Source organism: Onychostoma macrolepis, chromosome 17 (assembly GCF_012432095.1).
Source record: "Onychostoma macrolepis isolate SWU-2019 chromosome 17, ASM1243209v1, whole genome shotgun sequence".
In the NCBI taxonomy this organism is placed as follows: Eukaryota; Metazoa; Chordata; class Actinopteri; order Cypriniformes; family Cyprinidae; genus Onychostoma; species Onychostoma macrolepis.
In genome coordinates, this window is record NC_081171.1 from 10873488 (window position 1) to 10897479 (window position 23992).

A 23992-nucleotide genomic window follows, 5' to 3' on the forward strand; every position below is an offset into this window, starting at 1 on the left:
CATACTTTTTTGCAATACCAGTCATCAATTAAATAGTAAGTATGCATATTAAACAGTGAATAATGACCGTTTTATGTTTTTCATTTTTAAATAAAGGCACTGTTTGATTTGCTAAGACTGCTGCATACTCTTGGCGATCTCTCAAAACTTCACAAGTAGCCACTTCAGATGCTTTTCCAACAGTCTTGAAGTAGTTCCCATGCATGCTGGGCACATGTTGGTTATTTTCCTTTACTCTCTAGTTAATTAAAAAAAATGTAATTAAAAAGTTGGTTTTGTAAATAAATTCATTAGCAAACAATTTGTATTTGTGTACAAAACTAGATTAAAAGGTCTCAAAGATCATGAGAAACATCAAAAAGTAAAGTGTGTCCAGACTTTTGACTGATACTGTACATCTCTCAGCTTTAATTTTCTCTCAGTGTTGATGTTCAGTTTAAGTGAGAGAAGTTTGAGTTGTGTCTTAGCAGAAATAGCTTATGGTTTAATTTATTTTGATTGGATTTGCTGTAATGTTAAGTAATCACCATGCTTATTAAGAGCGTTTTTGGAGTTTTTCTTGGAAAAAAAGATTAATCCCATTTCAGAGGAAGTGTAATGAGAGCAGTCCATCAGATCTGTGCTGCAGAATTACAGGAAATATGGAAAACAAAAGCTGAGAGTGTGACACGATCTCCATGTTTACTATGAGCTTTTGCTTCCTCTTTCAGGAATGCTGACTCAACTTGACTAGCATGGCAGGAGACCACAGACCTCGAGTGACCTCTGTGATATCCTGACACTCCTTTCCCTTTTCCCTCTCGTTCTCCATTATTGACTTGCTTTCACATACAGCATCTCCTGATGTTGACAGTCTTGTTTTTGCCACTTCTTACCCTTAAACAGGTCAGCAGCAAATCAAGCTTAAGTCAGCTGAGGGAACGGTATAAGACATGCCTTGTCCAAAGACTGATGCAGGGCAGTGAAACTTTCAGCACTTTAATTAGCAGCTTCATCTTACACAACACATATACAGAGCATCATATCAGTGTAACTTAACTAGCAAGTCAAAATTTAGATCAGGACATTTTCTCACCCTACTTTTACCATTTCATTATTAAAATCAAAATGTTTTTTGTTTTGTTTTGTTTTTTGTCTAAATGATCCATTAGTAATTAAAATGCCTTTAAAATTATTATTATTATTTAAATTATACAATTATATAATATTATATAATAATTTATTATTCATTAAATGCTACTTTTAATAAATTTATTATTATAAGTATATTATTTTTGATTTTATGTAACTTTAATAAATATAATTATTATTATTATAATCATTGTTAAATTCTGACATGTTCCTTCTGATTGCAAACAGAAGTATTACTACTATATTCTTTTATTACTAAAATTATACTTAATTCTATTATAATAATTATAAACATATTTATTATTATAACTATTAACTTTTGACAAGTTCTTCACTGTTACCAGATTTATTATTAATAATAATTATTAATAATAATTATTCATACTAATTTGTAATAATAATAATTATTATAATATTTGTTTTATTGTACAATAAAGTCGTCATTTGTTTTTTAGGTCTACATCTACCAAAATAAATTGTAAATCGTTACAAGCACCCCTGGTTGTTTCCTACCTACTAATGCAGTCACATGGGTATATCTATGTATGCATTTTCAGAACCCAAACACACACTGAACTGCATGACTTTAACTATTCTTCCAATCTGACCGTAATGATAGAACTTGAGGGTCGTTTTCACCCCCTTGACCACCAGAGCCTGACAGAACCGGTCTGAACCAGGTGAGAGTGGCCGTTGCCGGAGAGAAAGCAGCACAGGACAGCTTATGCTGAAATACTTGTGCAGGATTACCACACAGCTACAGGACTCGATGGGGGTGTGTGTGTGTGAGAAAGAGCACTTGCTAAGAAATAAGTGTGGCATTGCTAATTAGACAGGATAACTGTGGTGGGGAATTGATGCACGGTACCAAACAGGTGTGTAATATTACCCGACACCTCAAGAGGGCTGATGTCACGAATGGTCGTCTGTATGTATGTCAATGAAAAGTCAGACGTCAAACGACAACGGCTTCAGCCAAGACATAATTCAAAGTAGGTAATTTGTTTTAAGGGTTACCGTTCACACACCTTTATTTATAGCTCTGTGAACAGATAACAAGGGTTTAAAATGTTACATAATCCGACTCGCAGATAACTGATATTGACACAACGACACGTGCATGTGCTCTGTGATACGAATCAAGACATCTTGGTAATGATTGAAGCCTGCAGGACATCATATGACAAATAATTCATCATATTTATTTTTTAATTTCATTTAAAAGCCCAGAGAGCACATGAACAGTCATGTATGGTAGTTTGAAAAATTTGCATAAATGTCTCTTGAACCTTGGTTGTACTATCATCTCAGTCAAAACATTAGCTAGGTCTAAAATTTATCTTTGTTGTAACTGTATTTAACAGCCGGTGTCAGTTTGTAAGGTTCATGTTTTTTGAGGAAGCGGGCATGGTATATAAACTGCTATTTCTTTTGCTATACTGGTATGAATGGTTAGATTTTAAATAAACCCATCACCTTTCAATCACTACAAATCAAATAGAAATATATTAATTGATGTAACCTGTTTAGGAGACCTGGCTACAATGAGATTTGTTCTTGATTTAAAAAAATAAATAGATGGATATGTGACCTGTCACTCGTGACCTCTGAATCCTTCCCCTAGGATCTGACTGAAAAATAAAAGAACCTTCAAAATCACAGTATCTTTAACAATCCTTAAAATATTCAGTGAGGTTAAAACACACAGCGTTGTAAGCTAAAGTTTAATAACTTGCACACATTTCAGGTAAGAAAAAAAATATAAAAAAAATCTCACACACAAAGGTTTTTTTGTACAAGCATTTAATCATGTTGAGTTAATTGTTCAACAGTACCGTGTTTTGTTGCATCAACATGTCGGTTCATGTTTAGGTGTTATATGACACTGGCATTAAGCAAAATTCCCCATCTGAATAAGCGTTCAGGGCACTCACTTTACAGCGAGGGCTCTGAGAGAGGTTGAGCTGCTGATCAGAAACCAGTACTGACTTTGTTTTCGTAGTGGGTCATGTTTGGATTCTAGCAGGGAGACTGGTCCCTGACCAGCAGTCGTGGGAAACCTCTATGGCTGTGCAGACACACACAAACACCCGCACACACAAACACTATAATCCCACTATAATACACACGCAGAGAGGCAACAAGTGCTGTTTCAGTACATTTCAGTCTGTCTTCTTTACCATCTACATACTGCCAACGAGCCACACAAACACACACACACACACACGTCTGTTTTACAAACAAAAACGGCCTAAAACGAACAGACAGACAATAAAACAAAAGAAAAAGTTCTACTGCCGCCCCCACGGCAAATGTGCTGGGATTTCTTTTCAACTTCTGTGAAGATGCACTCATAAAGATTTATCCAAATGAGTGTTGAGTTGTTTATTAAATGGAAAATTTCGATTACATTTAACAGTCAATCGGTTTAAACAAATAAGATTAAATGGGGGCAGGAAAAAAATTAAAAAACAGGCATACGCAGCTGACAACCCTCTCGAACAATCTTCCTATCCTTTCCTAATCGTTTCCTGAACCAGCTTGATCACTTTACATAAAAAAAAAAAACACAGTAAGTATAATGAAATTTAACGGCATGGGGCTGGTTATGGATCTGTCAGTCGGCCAAGCATCTACACTTTCTCCCTTTTCACATTCCTAGTCCTTTCGCTCCCCAGTTCAACGGTCCTCTAATTCCATATCCGTTCCAATCCCTTCCAACCTTTGCCCAGTGGAGGATCACTGAGTTGTTGTCATTGTAGTAGTAGTGTAGCCTAGCTTGGAGCAGCCTAGCTTAAGGTAGCGCACGGTGCATGCATTAAGGCTGAGAGGGGGGATTCTGTGATGTCACAGAGTGGGAGGAGCCGGACTGCATCATCGGCTGTGCGGGTGGTGGTGGTGGTGGAGGAGGGTGCTGTGCTCCAGAGTGTGTGTTTGGGGAGGGAGGCGGCGTCGGACGCTTAAACTTATCTGGGCTGGTGCTTCTCCTTGGGGATGGCCTCTGTATGACGGGAGGAAATACAAAACAAGCTCATGATGTGATATACAACAGGGGGTCAGCAAGATTTTTTTCATACTTTTAATTCAGCTAGGACACACACACATATATATATATATATATATAGTTTATTTGCTACAGCTTAGAAAATGTTAATAAAATATGACAAGAACTCAAGAGTTAAACTGTGTCAGAACAAATTCATCTTGATAATGTCAGATAAATTTGATAGAAAGGTATCTGACAAAACGTGATCAGGTCAAAGTGTCAAATCAAATTTTTGGTCCCAAATTTTTAACAATTTTATTGGATCTCAAATGAAAGGGGTCATTTTGAACAGTTTGTTCAAAAAATGTATTATTAATGCTGAAATCAGTTGTGTTGCTTAAGATGACAAGTTTTTTTTTTTTTGTTTTTGCACTAAATCAGCATTTTAGAAAGATTTCCGAAGAATCATGAGACCCTGAAGACTGGAGTTAAGCAAAATATTCAGCTTTACTATCAAAGAAATAAATTACATTTTAAACAATTACATCTAGCCTTGGTGAGCACAAGAGATTTCTTTCAAAAACATGAAGAAGAAAGAAAGAAAGAAAAAAAAGAAAAAAATCAAACTGACCCCAAACCTTTTGAAGGGAGCGTTATTTGTAACATCCTCTGCTAAATTGCCTAAGATGTCCAGGTTTTGGCTTCATTTGTTTTCATACTTGCTGGAGGTAATGACTAAAAAGTTGTCTGACCAATTAGTGTACAGGCACTGCACATAATTGACCAATCGTGTTACAAAATACAGGTACATATGCGCTAAATTAGAAACTACATACCAGCATATTATGCTTAGTATTTTAACGCTTACTGTGTAGAAATAGCATACTAGTATGTGGTTTACATTTAATCAGTAATGTATGAGGACTGTAGAAAACATGTCAACAGGAAAACAAAGCCAAAACCCAGACATTTTAGGCAATTTTGAAATCCCGACCACAAGTCTGGTTGTACTTTCTGACAATTCTGATCATGCTTTTGCTAAACAAAACTATGCTCAAATTTACACATGAAACGGTCATTGGTATCATCTCCCCGAGTTTATTTGACACATGAGTGTGTTTACATGTGCAAACAGTGTGAAAGTGTAAATGTGACCCTTTTTGAGTGTGTTGGAAGAGTCTGGCTCTGCTGTCACTCCTGGTTTATCAAAACAAGCTGACTTTTTCAAGGCACCGCGGGACATGAAAGTGAGCCAGCCGCTCTTTGCTAAAACAAACAGATCACTGTTGCTATAGCCAACAGCTCCTCAACAGGAAAATCCACAATGTTCAAATGGGTTTTAGGAAAGCAAAAAGAGGCAAAAATAATGAGTGTCATCAATTAGCGACTAATCCAAACCTGTCACTGAATATTATTCTTTTGAAAGCCTGAAGTGGTCATCCGTGTAGTAAGAAGTTTAAGTTCTGTATTACCTAATCAAATCAGCTCAGCTGCCATATCTGTCGTAAAGTACATGGAACGGAGGTCAAGTGACTGGATTTGCTAATCGCTAATACTACCGCAAAAGATCACAAAAGCATATCCTAGGAGTTTTTTCATCATACCACTTCCCTTTTATGGATCTGTGTGCCCATACATCAAAACTTACACAAATACTTTTGAATTTCTTTGTCTTAATAAACTACCTCAGAAGTGTGCACAGAATATTTCAATTGCTTACAAACTCAGTCATGTGAAATGAATAAGCAATTGGATTCAACAAAAGTCGTGTTGATGTTTTTGGTTATTTAGATCGCTATGTTGTAACTTGCAATTAAGGGATGGTAAGGGTGAACTTATGTAAAGTGCTTATCTAGTCAGTCACTTCATCAAAATCCTGCTGGTAAATAGAGGGGTCATATTTGTGCAACAGACATAAACATGAGGCTGGACTACTTGCTGCTGCAACATGGCTAGTCTTACATTGTTGGCCTTCACTCAATTGGACAATATCCAGAGGGTGTTGCGGAACATACATAAGCTGAAACTGAGACCGGTTGAAAATGATTACTTAATTGCTGTACATTTATAGCTAACTTATTTATATGCTAGCTAACATTAACCTGATAAAGTGACACATTAAATCCACATTGCAGTCACCATTTATCTCAAATGGTACTAAATGGCTTGAAAAGGCAATATACACCACTACTCAAAAGTCTGAGGTCGGTAAAAAAAATTTTTTTTAGAAAGAAACTAACACTTTGATCCAGGAAAAAATGCATTAAATCAATCAAAAGTGATAGTAAAGATTTTTAATGTTGTAAAAAAAAAATATTAAAAATTGAAAAACTTCTTGGGACCATTCTTCTCAAAGAATAAAAAAAAAAAATGATCAAAGTTTCCCCAAAAATATTAAGCAGCATAGCTGTTTTCAACATTGCTAAGGAATCTTTAAATTCAGGAAGTAGACCTTTCATTTGGAAATCAATAGCTACAGTGTGACCTCAACTACTCTAGAGCCGCCATGAATGACAGGAAATGTGATGAAAGACTGTCCAGGTCTTGTTAGAACTGGTATGAACCTGATCCTGACACACTTATAGAAAACATCCTTTAAGCAATTTTTAAACCACTTTCTTTGACTTTCCTAACTATTACTGCCATTTGACATTTTTCTTACCCAATACTGAGTGACCAAAAAGAGTGGCAAGATTAAAAAATAAACCATGTCAATCCATCAGCATTGTTTTTACAACTAAATTTAATGTTTACATGATGGATGTTTCTGTTCAGCGAGTCTATCTTATCTGGGTTTCTGCCATTATAATATAATTTAATATCTCCATTACACAGTACAAGACATGGCACCTTTGTGTTTGTTTTGGGTGGAGTAAGTGCACTCTCTCTCCATCTAACAGGTCAGAATACACTGCAAGGTACACAGAAAGTCAGGATGCAGCTTTTGTGCTTTATCTTATTTGAATGGCTGAGGATTCACAGTACTGGTCTATATTAACTTAGACACACAATGGGGATGAGGAGGAGCATTCTGAGGTCGAGTGTCACCAGGTGACTCACAGATGAGTCATCAAAAGTGTTACAATGGATCTTAAATGAAAACAGGCTGTCCACGATACATACTGCTTCCTGCATGTAAACATCTTGCTCAACATCAAGATGAGCTTGAGCAGAGAGCGAGTGTGTTATATATATATATATATATATATATGCTGGACGTGTGTGTAGGCACCTGTACAGCGTGTGAGGGTCCTGGGTGGATGTGTAGCCCGGGAGATGTGTAGTGGGGGAGTGGTGCTCGGCTCAGCGTGGCCGGAGGGGTGAAACCAACCGTGTGACTTGCGTACGACAAACCTGGAATGGAAAAAGAGCATCTGCTAATCGGTTCTATTGAGGTCCTTTATGCAGTTTATTTTGTAACATGCCAAGAAACAAAAACAATATGCAGAACAAATATAAATAGCTCAGTAGATCACTCTTCTGAGATCATAAGAAAATGTATAATAATTGGTCTCAGCACAGAAAACTAATGAAAGAACTAGATTGGCTCAGACAAACTATAAATCAGCCTTCATCAGCAATACAATAGAAAATGTGATTTTCGCACCATCAAATGTGCAGTGTTATACATTTCACTATGCAAAAAAAAAGCACACGTTTTTAACATGATGCAACCTATTAATGCTGTTATTAAAATCCAGCAATAAACAAAATGTTGACTTTTTTCTGATTTAAGCACTCCTTGTCATTTGAACTACATACATTTTTGAATTGCATAACTTGATATACTTGTTCAAGGGTTTGTTTTTTAAGATTATTTTAGTTTAGTATCTAGTTTATCTATTTTGTTTATCAAAATCTACAATACCTAATGATAATTTAAAAACCATAAAACATCTACATCCTCAATCTAAAAGATTTATGTTTGTAGACCTCAAAGGTTAGCCCTCATTTATCGGTTTAATCTCAAATGAGAAAGAAAGCAAGACTCTGACCTAGTATACCATTATATCACTGTCCAGTACAGCTTGCGTAATTAACACTCCATAAAAACACATTTGTCCAATCATCACCCTATAAACTGATCCAAAGGCTGTGTTGAGGGTTAAAATGGATATGTGAATCGAAGACAAACAACACATTTTTTAATCATGTACACTAATATTCAACAGTTATTATAGCTATTTTTAAGTTTTTGAAATGTTTTATATGCTCACCTTTGTTTAAAAATACAGTAAAAACATTTGTTACCATTTAAAACAGCTGTTACAGACAGTTGTTGCTATAAAAGAGTGATAAGTCTTCAAAGCTAACTGTGTGGGCATGTACCAGGGGAGATGGGGCGGCTGGAGGAGGGAGACGGGGTGTAGGGGATTGGGCTGGACACCGTACGAGCTCTCAGTCCCTGAGCAGACATCTCATTAAAATATCTAGAGAGACAGAGAAAGATAACGAGATGTGAGAAACCAACTGCACAACAAAAACATCTGGCAGTGCATGCTTTTCATTATAATTGTTGCTATAATCAGGGTTTAAAATGAACCAGGTCAGTCCTACAATGCTCATGTAATGACCAGTGTGTCTGGTTATTTTCAAAGTTTATCATATGTACATTTGATTTTGTGTTTGTGTGTAATTAATGCACCTCTCATCGTCCATCTCAAGGCTGCTCTCACTCTCTGACAGCTGTCTACACAGTGCCTCCCTTCTCTCCATTTCTCTCTGGAGTTTCCTCTGTAGACGAATGTTCTCTTCCCTCATCTGCCTTTCCTCCTCAATATATTGAGCCCGCTTCTCTGTGTCTGGAGGGAGAGAAAGACAATAGAACACATACATTGAAAAATGTTACAAAGACATATATAAACTGTAATTTAAACCTGTACAAAAACAATGTTTCAAGATTTTGAGCAAAAAAAAAAAAAAATGAAGCACATGCTCTTTGAATTATTTAAAAATTCTGGATGAAGTGATCAATTTTAAACTTGAAAATACTAAGACATGTTAATTCATGCTTATCAGTTAAACCTTCTCAAATTGTTATGTTGATATTTATAATGAATAAAAACTTAAAATAATGCATAAACAATTTCACTGTTTGAAGCCTACTATATAATTTTAATGAATTAAAATTATTTTAAATATTTGTATACAAATATTTTATAATATATAATACATACATATAGTTATAAACATAGCACACATACATACATCTATGTTTATAACTATAAGTATATATACACACTTTTTTTTTTGTGCATTTTATATAAAAGCTTTTTATATCCACCTTATCGCTGATGGTATGCACTGCTGTGTTAATCCCTGCTTAAAGCTTTAATAAGAGTGATACCATGAGCTAGAATAAAGCTGTGGTTCTTACTGTGATGTAAATGGAGATGTCTCCCTCTAGTGGCCATAACACAAATTAAAGTATTCAAACTAAGAATGAAACTAATGTGTGTAACTCACTATATTGTGCTACAAACTATAGCTGCATTGTACTACATTAGAGGTCTGCTACCCGACCCGAGCGGTCCCAAAATACTTTCGAGTTTGGGTTACGGTTAATGTTTAATGAATAGCTTTGGGCTTGTAGCTAAAGCCCGGCTCACACTGTGCGATTTTGGCCACGATTTGGTCGTCTGAGACAAATTTTGAAAATCATAAAAGATTCCTATAATCCTAGGCTAAAATCTGTAGTCTTTGATCACTGGTTTGACATGTTCACTGACAGCCGATTAATGGCTGCTGCGATCAAACTTCACCTCTGACGAAATTCTGGCAGTGTCAGAAGATTTGGCGCACAGTCCTGAAGTGTGACTACAAACTGTGTCAAAACAAGCTATGAGTAGAATTAATGCTAGAGAATTATTCTATCCGCCATAAACTCCGGCGCTCCCGTCCTCCGCTTACAGAATTCATCTGATATGTGGGCGTGTACAGCTACATACACAATTTTTCTTAAATATGCCGGTATTGCTACCGTTCATATACTTTTCATGATAGCCAACATTTCGGTACCGTGCAATGCAGCTCACGGTCACTGGAAGTGTATGGGTTGATAATGTAAAACTCCGGACAAGTTTTCTTGCTCGCACCCATTTTTAACTCATCTTGACTGTCGTACACAGTCTGACATTAATGACAGCTGAGATCCAACAGTGTGACATGATCATCATGTTCGTACAGTCTGACAAGTACAATTCTAAAGCACTTTTAAAAAAATAAAATCAATAAATCGCACAGAGTGAGTCCGCCTTTAGTTAAACTAAAACTATATATAGTTGGCTACGCTGCTTTCATAGACGCACGCACACACATTATTGCACACAGATAGAGATCGCGCAGCGAACACACAGCACAGAAACTTTTATTAGTAAAATAGCTTCGATAGGCTACTGACTCGCAACGTTATTTCTCTGCAATGAGGGGGTAAAAATCACTGTTTTTGAAGTAACTAAGCCTCGTTGCGTGTTCACACACGCAACTTTCATCCCTCTCTCGCTAATTCAAATAAATTATTAATTCAAATAAACGTGATCTTACTGCACTACATCTCTGTGTCTGATTTAAAGCAGGCCGAATGCTAACACGCCTTAACTGACAAAAATGACCATAATTTGCACGGTGTAAGAATTATCATCTTGTCGTATACAAACATTCAAAAACTCGGCAGAATTTATGTGACCGCTGCACCTGATGTTCATAAACTTTCATAACTGGCAAGTGTTTTTTCTGTTGCCTTGTGAAGTGGCCGAGCCTTGATGAATCTGTTTACTGACAGTTGCATGCAATCGCGAAATACAGCATCTTTTTTTTTTTTTTAAATTGGCTATTCGTTGTGAAAAAAAAAAAAAAAAGATTTCGGATTCGGGCTCTAAATTTAACTGTGCCGCTCGGGTCGGGTGGGACGATATCGGGTACGGGCCGGGTTCAGGCTTCAGTTTAAAACCCCTGCAGACCTCTACTACACATACCTCTACTACGAAATAAAACCATGTACTTTACTATTCAGGGAGCCAAGTTATCTTTTGGTTTACTGTTTACAATGTAATACTAATTGGGAAGTACTAAGCCTAGTCTGGAATTGTACATAGTATGGATACCATGAGCTACTGTTAAGATTAATACAATCAATTTTAATAAAATAAATTTGCAGTCCTTTTTATTTGCCTCTGGCAGTAGTATGATGGCAGAGAGGCTGTACTGTGCAGGAGTGCATGCGTGCATAATGAGACGAAGACTCACGCTGGAGCTCTGTAGTGCGGAGGCTGCGTTTGAGCCTCTCCACTTCACTCTTGAGGAAGCGGATGTGCCGCATCATGTTCTCCGGAGAGTCAATCTCCATGGAAACTTCACGTGGAGAGGGCGGGGCTGACACTGGCTGGTCAAGCTTCTCCTGCAGAATCCTGCCAATCAGAATGAAAAGAAGAAAATGCATGTGAGTGTTTTTGGACATGTACAAAGATTTGTAGAAGATATAAAACACATTAAGACAGACAGACCGGATCACAAGGGACATTACCTTTTCTCTGCCTCGAGTTTGTCCATGCGCTTCCAAAGCCGGTTGACTAGTGCCTCCTGCTCTTGTTCCAGAGTGTTTTCCAGATCAATCTTCTCACGTCGGAGCTGCATATATTTTTTGCAATTAATAAAACAAGGCCATGGTTTTAAAATAATGCATGTTCTTAGGGGAAAATGTTGGGCCACAATAAGAACTCTGGGACTTTCTACAAATACAAATGATGTGTTTGCTCAAGAATAACCTGTTCTAATCCAAGAAATTTGCTGAATCTGTGTTCCAGAGCCAGGTACTGGCAGATGCCCAAGCTAACAAAAAAAACAAGGTACTTGGAAACACCAAGTGCTTTGAAAATGTGTGCAATAGATTGCGGGCATTCAAGAATGAGTGGTTTAGAAACAATCCTGTTCTACAGCAGGATGTTGAAAGAAGGTACCTGCTCTAGAGTGAGCTGTTTGGAGATGGTGTCATTCTCCAGTTTTTTGATCTTCTTCATCAGTTTATTGACCTGGAATTCCTGCTCTTGCTCCAAATGCTGCTCCAACTCTGCCTTTTCATGCTGAAGCTGAAAGAGAAAGCAAGCACATAAGAGAATAAAAGTAAAACAGATGCAACACACCCAAATCTAAACACGATGGGCACCCCAAATGAGCTGTGATTCAAAGTGACATTTTGGTGTCACATATTTGTCCTGGTGTCTTTACAAACGATAACACGATAATTCATTCTTCATGGTAACTATTTTGAATGCTCATGCATATTTGCTTGTGTTGCATTACCATAGCAACATATTTTAACTAGATGAACTTGCAGCCATGTTCAAAATTCAATAGAATCACAGAAAAACAAATGTTTGCAAGCCATACTAATATATATATATATATATATATATATATATATATATATATATATATATATATATATATATATATATATATATATATATATATATATATATATATATATATTATTATTTTTTTTTTTCTCAATGCACAAAAGTTGAGTGTAAAAGGATAAAAGAATTCTAACAACTGGTCTAAAACTCTACCATACTGGGACAAACTTTAATTGTTGAGCTTTGCCTGCATATATCATATTTTTAGCACTACTGTTCAAAAGTTAGGGGTCAGTAATTTTTTTTAAAGAAATTAATACTAACACTAAGAACACATCATTTATCAAACAGTAAAGGCAGTAAAGACGTTCATTAAGTTACTAATAATTTCTATTTCAAATACATGCTGTTCCTTAGAACTCTATTCATCAAATAATCATGAAAAAATTATTGACAATATTCCACAACAGCACTGTTTTTAAATTTGACAAAAATAAGAAATGTTTCTTGAGCAGCATATTAGAAGGATTTCTGAAGGCTCATGTGACCGGAGTAATGATACTGAAAAATCAGCTTTGTCATTACAGGAATAAAATACTTTTTTTTTTTTTTTTTTAATTACAATGGAAATTACTATATTTTACTTGGTGAGTATACAATTTTTCTTTTAAACCCATTATAAGATCCTACCAGCTCCAAACATTTGAACAGTAGTGTAAATATATAGTCGGCATGACTCATTAGTATGCACACTAATTCCACTATCTCTCGTTACTCCTCCACACAATACAGCACACCTACTAAACACACGCACCATAAACAATGTCATCTGGTCTCAGCAGAAGAGCCAGGCTCAGTAATGAGCACATCACCAAAACAACCTTTCAAACGATTTAATCAGCTACCGTTTTTTGCTTACCACTAGCAGCAACCAAAAATCAGAATTATACAAGAAAGCTGTTGAACAATAACTTTGTAACAACATATGTACTGTACTATGTGAATATGTAATGTATCTATGTGAAAGTTACCCTTAGGGATGATTCTAAGGGCAAGCGATCACATTTCCTACCCCTGACCTCAAACGCCACTGATGGGCACTTTCCTTCTAGAGTTTCTCACCTGCATGAGCTTCCTGGACAAGTCATTGGTAAGGAACTCCTCTTCTTTCTCATAGTTGACAGCGAGTGTCTCTTTCTCCTTTTGCAGAGCCTGAATCTTCTTAAACAAAGTGTTGGAGATGAACTCCTCTTCTTGTTCTGCACGCGCTTGCTGTAGAAAAATACACAAAACACGCTTGCATTTTTAAAAAAAGCCCATTATTCTTGGAGATTTCTCACATTATCTGTCCACGTATTTCAGTAACCAAGCAATTAGACAAAATTAATACTTGATCTTAAAGCATGATTTCCATATTTTAGATCACAAATACCAATTACAAAGAAACTACAGGCAATTATGAGCTAATTATTGACAAATGAGAATATAAAAACCTATTATGTAATATAAAAAAAAAAACATTTAAAATCCACCAGAAGTACTCAAACGCATGTCAACATCCTGCATTAGATGCATATTTACCCAGGAAAGAAATTGCACAAGCAACACACTGCCACTATCAATTTCCACCATTAAATATTGTCATAAATGCAAATGCACTTGATGTCAGTGTTTCTCCAGTGACACTTAAGTGTTGGCTCGTTGTCTAAATGCAGATGGTCTGAGTGAAGGGCTGATTCACATACAGGATGTTGACGCATTAGAGCCAAATATTCAGAGTGCCAACTTCCCACCCTGTCACAGGCCTCAAACATAAAGTACTAATGACAACCCCGTTCGCGCAATGCAACGTATCAGACGTGCAAAAACACGTTCAGCGTTAAAACCATGATGATGATAAAGCATGTGGTAAACTAGTAAACGCCTTTTGTGGTCAGTACACACAAACACACCGGAATGCTACCGAGCAGAAAAACAACGTTAAGATAATATATATATACATATATATATATAGACACACTCGATGCAAGTTATACCAGTCCATATTGAATTTTTAAACTATTTTAACGCAGCTGGCCTGTGATATACATTAGCACTAATGCTATTAAAGTGCCATCGGGCTTTTGTTGTTGGCTGTTATCACAGTTAGCTCGAATGCTAACAAGCTAAATAACGTTACCCTCAAGCGCGTCTTTTGCCCCCAAACAAGTTAATTTTGCACCCCAGTGTGGTTTGTAATGTTCCTCGGACGTCTTTACATGCCGTGATGGTGTTGTCAGGTGTGCCGTGGGGATTACAGCGATAAAAACACGGGCTGACTCACGATGGTGACGCTAGCTTTGCGCAGGTCGCGGTTCTCCTCCTGCAGCGCCTTGCACTTCAGCTTGAACGTCTCCAGCTCGATCTTCAGCACTTTGTTCTCCTGCTGCAGCGACGCGAGCCGGTTTGTCAGCTCCTCCAGGCGGGACTGCGAGATCACGACGCCCTGGGCTTTGGTGGCGGCGTTCGTTGTGGTCGTAGTGGTGTTGGAGGCGGCCGCCGAGGACTGCGGGGTGGCGGAGCTGCTGCTGCTGCCCGCGCCATCCGTGTCGCTCTCGCTCGCGCTGTCCGCCATGGTGTCCCGCGCTCGATACCTCGGGCTCGCGACGGTCCTCGAGTGGAGTGGACGTGGATTTCAGGGGCTAGGGAGAAAGAGGGATGGAGCAAGTGTGGCTCGACTGGAGAGGGAACGGTCCAAGAAATGACTGGGCGTGCTGAAAGTGCAGGCGAACGAGGAGGGTGGCGCCGTCATGTGGTGGAGAGGACAGTGTGTTTGGGCTTTTGATTCATCCAAGTGACTCGAATCTTTTGAATACGGAATTTGTTCAAATGGGTTTGATGATTCGTTCAGTTGATGAGGACAAGCGAGTCTTCTTGTTTGTTATATGTCAGGGGTCACCAGACTAGGTCCTGGAGGGCCGGTGTCCTGCAGAGTTTAGTTCCAACCATAATTAAACACACTTGAAACAGCTAATCAAGGTCTTACTAGGTTTACTTGAAACTTCCAGGCAGGTGTGTTGAGGCAACTCTGCAGGGCCCTCCAGGATCAAGTTTGGTGACCCCTGTTATAAGTGAATGTTTGAATAATTCACTCAACCAATTCATTCACGACCAAAACTAGTCTGCCTCACCCCTTTTTAAACTAAGAGATTCTTGTTTAAAAAAATTCTCCATGATTAACAGCAAATTTCAAACTGTTTTTTCAATGAATCATCATGACTTATCAAAATGTAGAAATCACAACCAAAATAACTAACCCAAATAACTGAAGAGTTCAATAATGTCCTTCAGTGATTTTATGGTTCTCAATCAATTTACAAGGATATGTGTGAAGATTCGCATGTTCAGGTAATGTTTTATTTGTATGTAGACCACATCTTTTACTGTTAAAGTGCTTTTCTGGTATCTCAATTGTATATGGCAATGTTGGTATTATACAGTGATCCTGAAAAATATTCTGACATGTATGAATGTCATTGTTCTATATTGCAAACTATTAAACCAAGTAAATTTATGTAAAAAAAAAAATAAAACACTTTAACATAAATACATTTGTTAGATATTGAATGATAAAACAATACCTATACAGTTCAAAATTAATATTTAGACACTTATCGGCTGTAAAACTGTCAACATGGGCCCAGTTAATGGGATAAATCAAATCTATGGTCTAGCTTCATTTGTTTGCAAATTCTACTTATTTTGATATTTTGTTATCAAATGCAATGAAGTGAAATTCATACATTATTAAGCATCCTTTGACTCAACAATATGACTGTCTTCAATAACCTCAGTGTGCAAGGTAACTCTTAGGGACAAAGATAATATTTCTATACAGTAAAAAGGTGTGACCATTATCACTTGTAACGTGTTTTATACAGAGACAAAGCATGTTTAGTTTAAATTGATATGGTGTCAAAATGTCACGATAATAAATGTTTATAGAGAAGCTAGCATCTATTTGAGGCACTACAAGTGAAATACAAAACCTTTTTTCACAAATTTCCAAGAACAGTGAGCAACTTACTTCATTCTACAGAGGAAGCATATATGTAGTCCGTTAAAAGAGAAAATTAAATCATTAGGGCATTTTCTCAATGCTATAGCTATAGATAGGAATCCAGCTATAAATGGAGTTGTTATAGTGTTACATAAATAGTGTAAAATATCTCGGCAGCCATATTCAAATTTGATAAATAATTATAATTCATGACACCTCATTATGTATATAGATTACATTAATAATACACTGAACTGATGTAATGCACAAACTGAAAAAAGAACATGAATATAATAAAAACACTGAAATAACTGTGAATAAAAAAATAGAATAGGTTTGCAAAATCAATGCATTTATTTTATTTTTAAATCAGATTTTTGTAAGACATTTGAAACATTATGGTGGCATCATAGCTGCTAGTTTCTAAAAGAGGAGACCTCCAATAACCAAAGTGCTATTATAGTTACATTTAAATGGCTTCACTCATTGTAAGAATTGTACATCAAAAATGTTGCTCAGGTGAAAACATATTATATTAAACAAAATCAACCGATTGGACCGTGTCAGGCCCCTCCCACAGTTTGATTGACATGTAACAGGGAAGCAGAACCACACCCCATCACGACCTAGTTTCCTAGGTCTTTCAGATCTCATTGCCATAGCAAAATTCAGCACACTAAAGGATTTTTCACACCATACACACCACAAGCTAAAAAGACTCTATTGGAGGAAAACGAAACAAACAAACAAACAGAAAGTAATCGCTAAAGAAAAATTCTATATTATCAAAACTGATGCAGAACACTGCAACACATTGACTCGCTGGTCTAAAATATATCACACAATTCCGAAACTGGAAACGATTTCTTATAATACTTAAAATTATAATGACCATCCAGTGTGTGTCATTTGTAATACATAAGCTATTAAATCTACAAGTAATAAAGGTCTAAAGACATCCCATACGAGTAAGTGGGACTCCATATGGAAAATGTTAAATGTTCACTTAACCTGAAACAAAATGCCAAAATTTTATTTTAAAACCTCAGCGATCAAAAAGAAAGAAAAAATGAAGACATTCCTATAATGAATACAAACAGCCTTAAGACAAAGAGAGACCTCTACATTGTACAGCCAATACACATGATACAGTGATAGTTGAACAGAGATGCTGATTTACTAGCATATACATTCTGAACACCTCTTACTTGCAGCGCTCAGGCTAACATCAGCAGACAATGTCTTCCATATGAGATAACAGACACTACACTGAACTCCTAAGGAAGCAGTCTGGTTAGAGCTTGTCACACTTAACCGTTTCTACACGATGGATGCTTGTAGGGTGACATTTTGGAATATAAAAGTTGAGACATGTTAGAGTCGTATGTGTACACAAGAAAAAGTCTTTTCTTATTTGTCTCTTTGAATACAGTATTTTGCAAACTTAGAAAAAATGTTCTTAAAATAAGGTGAACTGCATGCATCAAAATATTAGTCCTCTGTATGACTTCGATAAATTCCCATTTTGGGAATCGTTGAAATTCGCAGAGGATTTTAAGGAAACGTCCCCTGAAAACCGAACCAACTTTTCTCATATACAAACATACCTGCTATAGTAATTAATTATACAAGAGCATGTGAAGTTTCACTGTCTTTAAAATGTCGAAAGCACTTGTAAAGTGTATGTTTGCGGTGCTCTCGCCAATCCTAACTACTAAATTTTATTGAATTTTTTTTTACATATTGTGATTTATGTACAGAAAAGTCCACCACATAATTTATTTTAGTTTTATAAATAAAAAAAGTAAAACACAGGGATCCTCCTCCTGACGTCATGGGTCCACGGTAACGTGTAAGGCGAATGTAAGGTGTGGTTCAACAGCATCTATTGTTTTTTTTTTCCCCCTAAAACACGAAAAAGAGCTTTTGTGCCATCTTTGGTCACAGGGAAATTTGTGTGAGTATATGGTTTGGAGTTTAAGGGGTCTTTTGAATATACCCCTCGCATTTATTCATGGCACACAAAACAGTTTCTGAATTCCTGATGGTCCAGGTCAGCGCAGGTATTAACCATCAAGAAGAATGAAGTGTAATCTCGTAGGTCCCCCAGAAAGAGTAAGTAGAATTACATAGGACCCAACACAGAGAGGAAGTAGAATTCACCGGGACCCATCTCAGGAAGTAGAATTCAATTCAAGACCCCCTTGGAACAGGAAGTGAGTCAGCAGTGTGATGCATGCTCATGCGCAAGCGGATAGGTCAAAGTTCTGTCTCTTTGTAGACCATGCGTTTCAGAGTGGAAGCTGTAGATGTTTTCTCTGGCCAAAATGTCTCTTTTCAGCTCTTGTGGCCCCGCCGCTCAGGAAACAGATCGAAAATATACCTGCAAACCTTGAGACACAAAACAGACCATATAAGAAAGCAATTGTTAAAACTGCATTAAAAATGTAAAATGTGTAATTGTCAAATGGTAATGTTAAAATTTGGGTCTCTTTTGTTCACCAAAGCTGCATACTTTGATTAAAACTTCATTAAAATCAGTAAAAATAACTGTTTTCTATTTTACTACATTTTAAATCTAATTTATTCCTGTGATGGCAAAGCTCAATTTTCAGCAGCCATTACTCCAGTCTTCAGTGTCACATGATCCTTCAGAAATCAATCTAATATGCTGAATCCTTTTGAAGTTCAAAAGAATAGCATTTATTTGAAATAATAAAATAAAATCTTCTGTAACATTATACTGGCCCCAGACCTTTGAATAATGCACAGAGAATAATTAATAATATAAATAATAACAATAATAAACAGAGAGCTTTTCGAAGTGCTGTACCTGTCTATAGTCGTAAAGCCACATTTATGAATAATGTTTTCTTTCTGAACGCTTTTCTTCCTTTTTCCTCACCTTGGAAACTTCTCCCTGTTTACACATAAAGACAAGAACAATCTGTATCAAAGACTTTTTTACAAATCTTTAAGGAATGAATTATAGTTTAGAATCAACACATCACCCTGAAAATAGCCAGACACATAATTATATAACAGCCTATCAGTAACCATAGACAGGAAGTTAATATTAAACAGTTCAAGTAGTTCAGTTGAGTTAATGTTATTTGTTGCTGTAGGGGAGGCATAGTATATAAAGCTGGAAGGAAGACAAAAAAAGGATAAAAGGGGAGGGAAAGAAAGAAGACAAGTTGAAGGTTAGAGGAAAGACAGCTGAAGAATTATGTACATTAGCTTCTGTATGAACAGAAAAGATAACTATGTGATACTTAATGTCTTACTAAAAATTTTTTAATTTATAAAAATTTAAGAATTTTAACAAACCCAGAAATTCACAACAACCACAACAACAACAACAACAACATTAGGTAGTTCTGGTCTCCAGTCTGTGCGGATATAATGAGGATTTCTGGTATCCAAAACTGTACTACTGTGATTACATATACTACTGTTCAAAAGTTTGGGGTTAGTACATTTTTTAAAGAAATACTTTTGTTTAGCAAGAATGCATTAAATTGGTAAAAAAGTGGGAAATATAATGTTACAAATATTTCCATTTCCAATAAATGCTGCTCTTTTGAACTTTGTATTTATCAAAACATCCTAAAAACAATGTAGAACAGTTTCCACAACCATATTAAGCAGCGCAACTGTTTTCAACATTGATAATAAGACATTTTTCTTAAGCACCAACTCAGCATATTAGAATGATTTCTGAAGGATCATGTGACACTGAAGACTAGAGAATTTCAGCTTTTCCATCAGTAATTTTAAAATATATTAAAATAGAAAACAGTTATTCAAAATTATAATATTTAATATTACTGTATTTTTGATCAAATAAATGCAGGCTTGGTTAGAATAAGAGACGTCTTTCAAAAACATTTTTAAAAAATTGTATCTACCCCAAATATTTGAACAGTATTTTAAATATTTAATTTCAATATTTCTAAACAATCATGGGAGAGGGACATTCTCATTGTAGTGAGCATTTTATTGGCCAAACATTGGATCCATTTTCCCATATATAGTGCCCTCCCCTAATATTGGCACCCTTGGTAAATATGAGCAAAGGCGGCTGTGAAAATAAATCTGCATTGTTTATCCTTTTTATCTTTCATTCAAAAAATTCACAAAATTCCAACCTATCATTGAAGTAAAACAATTGAAAGTGGGGGGAAAATCTCATTGTGAAATAAATGCTTTCTCTAGATCATGCTGGCCACAATTATTGGCACCCAATTATTGCAACGTCCTTTTCCTAGAGAAACAGCTCTAGGAGTTTTCTCCTACAATGCCTGACCATTTTCTTCATACAGAATCTCTCCAGATTTTGTAGGGTTCAGGTCAGAAGACAGGGACAGCCACAGTAAAAGATTCATTTTGTGCTCAGTGACCCATTTTTGTGTTGATTTTGATGTTTGTTTTGGATTGTTGTCCTGGTGGAAGATCCAAACACGGCCCATTATAAGATTTCTAACAGAGGCAGTCAGGTTTTTATTTTTTATTTATCTGTTGGTATTTGATTGAATCCATGACGCCATGCATCTGAACAAGATGTTCAGGACCTCCGGCAGAAAAACAGGCCCACAACATTAAAGATCCAGCAGTATATTTAACCGTGGACATGGGGTACTTTTTTATCCCTGTTTGTACTAAACTCATCTGGTGGGTTTGCTGCCAAAAAGCTCTTTTTTTCAGTTTCATCTGACCATAGAAGCCAGTGCCATTTGAAGTTCCAGTCGCGTCTGACAACTGAATATGCTGGAGTTTGTTTTTGAATGAGTGAGGAGAATATTCCTTGAAACCCTCCCGAAGAACATGTGGTGATGTTTGATATATATATTTTTTTAGGTTTCTGACCCCAAGACTCAACTAATCTCTGCAATTCTCCAGCTGTGGTCCTTGGAGAGTCTTTGGCCACTCAAACTCTCCTCCTCAGCATGCATTAGGACGATATAGACACACGTCATCTTCCAGGCAGATTTGTAACATCTTGATAGGAACCTCTTAATTATTACCCTGATGGGGATTTTCAATGCTTCAGCTCTTTTATTACAGCCACTTTCTATTTTGTGAAGCTCAACAATCTTGTTCTGCACATCAGAACTATATTCTTTGGTTTTACTCCTTGTGATGGATGATTAAGGGAACTTGGCCTTTGTGTTCCTCATATTTATAATCCTGTGGAACAGGAAGTCATGGCTGAAAAATTTCATGCTCCTAGTCAGCCTGGTGTGATAAAAAAATACAAATATGTATGGGAATATACTTCAGATATATTTTACTCATAAGAATTTCTAAGGGTGCCAATAATTGTGGCCAACATTCATTGGAGAAAAACATTTATTTCATCATGAGATTTTCTCCCCAATTTCAATTGTTTTACTTCAATGATAGGTTAGAATTTTATGAATTATTTGAGTGAAAGATCAAAAGGATAAACAATGCAGATTTATTTTCACAACCGCCTTTTCTCATATTTATCAAGGGTGCCAATATTAGTGGAGGGTACTGTATAATCAAATATAAGTTTAATGAAAGAGAAAAACCCCACACAGACTGTGCAAACCTCAGCATGTGTAGCGAGATGGATTTGGATATCAGGGACCAGGGGAACGTGGCTCTTCCCCAGGGTGGCAGGGTCTTCCTGTGACCCCATGCCACTCCCCAAGCCCTGGTTTTCAGGAGTGGGAGTGTCCACACGGCAAATCACCCTTCGAATGACCTGTAGATGGGTATTGAAGGTCAGAAGTCAACATGAATGCTTGTCATGGGAAATCAAAGCAATGTGAGGAAAGACTGGGAAGAATCAGTTAAGAGTGAGCTGCAAGAAAATGTGTTGTATTCAATCTTTGTCTCTAAATCAGTTCTGAAAAGGCAAAGCTACAAAACTACAAGCAGAAATAGATAGAGTAAGAGAAAAAGAAAACATAAAGGGAACAATGGAGTTACTTTTCTGGTGATGATGTTTCCATCTTCATCAATAAACTGTTCCTCTGAAACTGACTCGCTAGGAATGTTGCGTGCCTCCTCTCCCTAAAGCAAGACAGCACTTAGTTCAATATGCAAACACAACAGATCCAGGACACCTTCAAAAGCAGCACACCACACCTACAAGCACATTTCCACACACCCAGAGCAGTCATGTGAACCTGCAAGCAAAGCTGGAACTTTAAATATGAGCCAACATGCCTTCATGCCCATCATCACCACCTTTAGAAATCACACAAAGCATTAGTAGAAACACACTCCTCTATGTGCACGTGTATCTATCACACAAGCAATGCAGAATAACCACAAACCAAGCACCTGTAAGCACAGGGAAGAAGGAAACAGTACACTGCAAGAACCAAGTGACGTAAAAACATGTAATCAGATCATGTTTAAAACATGTTTCTGATTGGATGAATCAGATTCAGTCCACCAGCTACACCAAAATCAGACTCGGGCCAAAATCGGATCTTAACCTGACCTCCCTGCAGTTTAGCAGGCAGATACCTTGAGAATGAGACGTCTACGAAACACTTTGGTGGTGACGGTACGCTCTTCGTCCAGGCCGGTCTCTGATGATAACCGCTGCTAATGGATGCATATAAAATACATCTTAAAATGTGTGTGTGTGATTTCAGTTCTCTCATTTAATTAGTGTAAAATGGTCATCAGCGTTTTCTTCCTCTGGAGTAAGTAAACTGTATTAGGATGTGAATGATTTCACTGAAAAAAGCTAAGAGTGTCATGATATGAGCTGAGAGCAAGGAGAGCAGTAGAGATGTTTTTAAACTGGAAGTAGCAGCATTATCTAATCAGTTATTATATGCTGGCATTCTAGCGATTATCTCACCTGGACTTTGTGCTCAGCAATCAGAGCTCCTTCTTGTTTGCCTGCCCCTGCCTTCACACCATTGGCTGATTCCTGAGACGCTGAGCTGCGGGGCATAGTATCGGCGTGCTCGCCATTTTGTCGAGGTTTTCCTGAATCCACTCTGGATGATGATGTCATGGAGTCACTGGAGTTCTCCTGACTGCAAGGGGTTGAAATGTAACCATTTAGCTAGTTAGGAACAAGTACACTGAAATGGTACTAGGGAAAGAATTTATTAAAAACAAAACCATACATTCTGGCAAACCTGTATAATGTTTTTCTCTTTATTAAGATAAGATAGTGTAGAGTAGACAGGAAGCGAAGTGGGAGAAAGACGGGGGTGGGATAGGGAAAGGTCCTCGAGCCGAGACTCGAACTCGGGACACCCGCAACGCAATGGCGTTATAAGAGACATCTTTTATCACTTACTGACCCCAAACTTTTGAACAACAGTGTATATAAAATGAAAAAGTATGTCGGCGCTGATAGCCTAGTAGGCAGCGCACCGACATTCATTTTTATTTTTTAATAAACTATCGTTCAAAAGTTTGGGGTCGGTATGATTTTTTGGTTACACTTTATTTTAATGGGTCCTTGTTACAGTGTAATTA

At 36.9% G+C, this 23992-nt stretch overlaps 2 protein-coding genes across 2 annotated transcripts in view; both read right to left on the minus strand.

Moving 5' to 3' along the window:
* Positions 1-2899: 2899 nt before the first annotated feature.
* Positions 2900-15280, minus strand: ccdc6a (coiled-coil domain containing 6a). The gene is made up of 9 exons (XM_058749957.1): positions 14795-15280; positions 13594-13743; positions 12073-12201; positions 11640-11743; positions 11363-11523; positions 8763-8919; positions 8447-8547; positions 7350-7471; positions 2900-4132 (listed from the first exon to the last, which is right to left on the minus strand). Exons 1-9 carry the CDS (start codon positions 15083-15085, stop codon positions 3950-3952), a joined length of 1398 nt encoding a protein of 465 aa, XP_058605940.1. The 5' UTR covers positions 15086-15280; the 3' UTR covers positions 2900-3949.
* A 1561-nt stretch (positions 15281-16841) lies between these two features.
* Positions 16842-23992, minus strand: part of ank3a (ankyrin 3a) — an 86922-nt gene continuing 79771 nt past the window's right edge. The window contains 6 exon segments of the mRNA XM_058749032.1: positions 16842-18901; positions 19344-19430; positions 22089-22244; positions 22472-22555; positions 23018-23098; positions 23361-23541. Of these exon segments, the coding sequence (XP_058605015.1) occupies positions 19368-19430; positions 22089-22244; positions 22472-22555; positions 23018-23098; positions 23361-23541 (565 nt within the window). The 3' untranslated portion in view covers positions 16842-18901; positions 19344-19367.

Bases quoted from the DNA above. Each gene is read 5' to 3' on its own strand.
- ccdc6a (XM_058749957.1), bottom strand. From the start codon at position 15,085: ATGGCGGACAGCGCGAGCGAGAGCGACACGGATGGCGCGGGCAGCAGC. The intron at 13,744-14,794 runs GTGAGTCAGCCC...ATTTTTCTACAG, and splicing joins GCAAAGCTAGCGTCACCATC to CAAGCGCGTGCAGAACAAGA. The intron at 4,133-7,349 runs GTGCCTACACAC...CCCGTCATACAG, and splicing joins GACCCTCACACGCTGTACAG to AGGCCATCCCCAAGGAGAAG.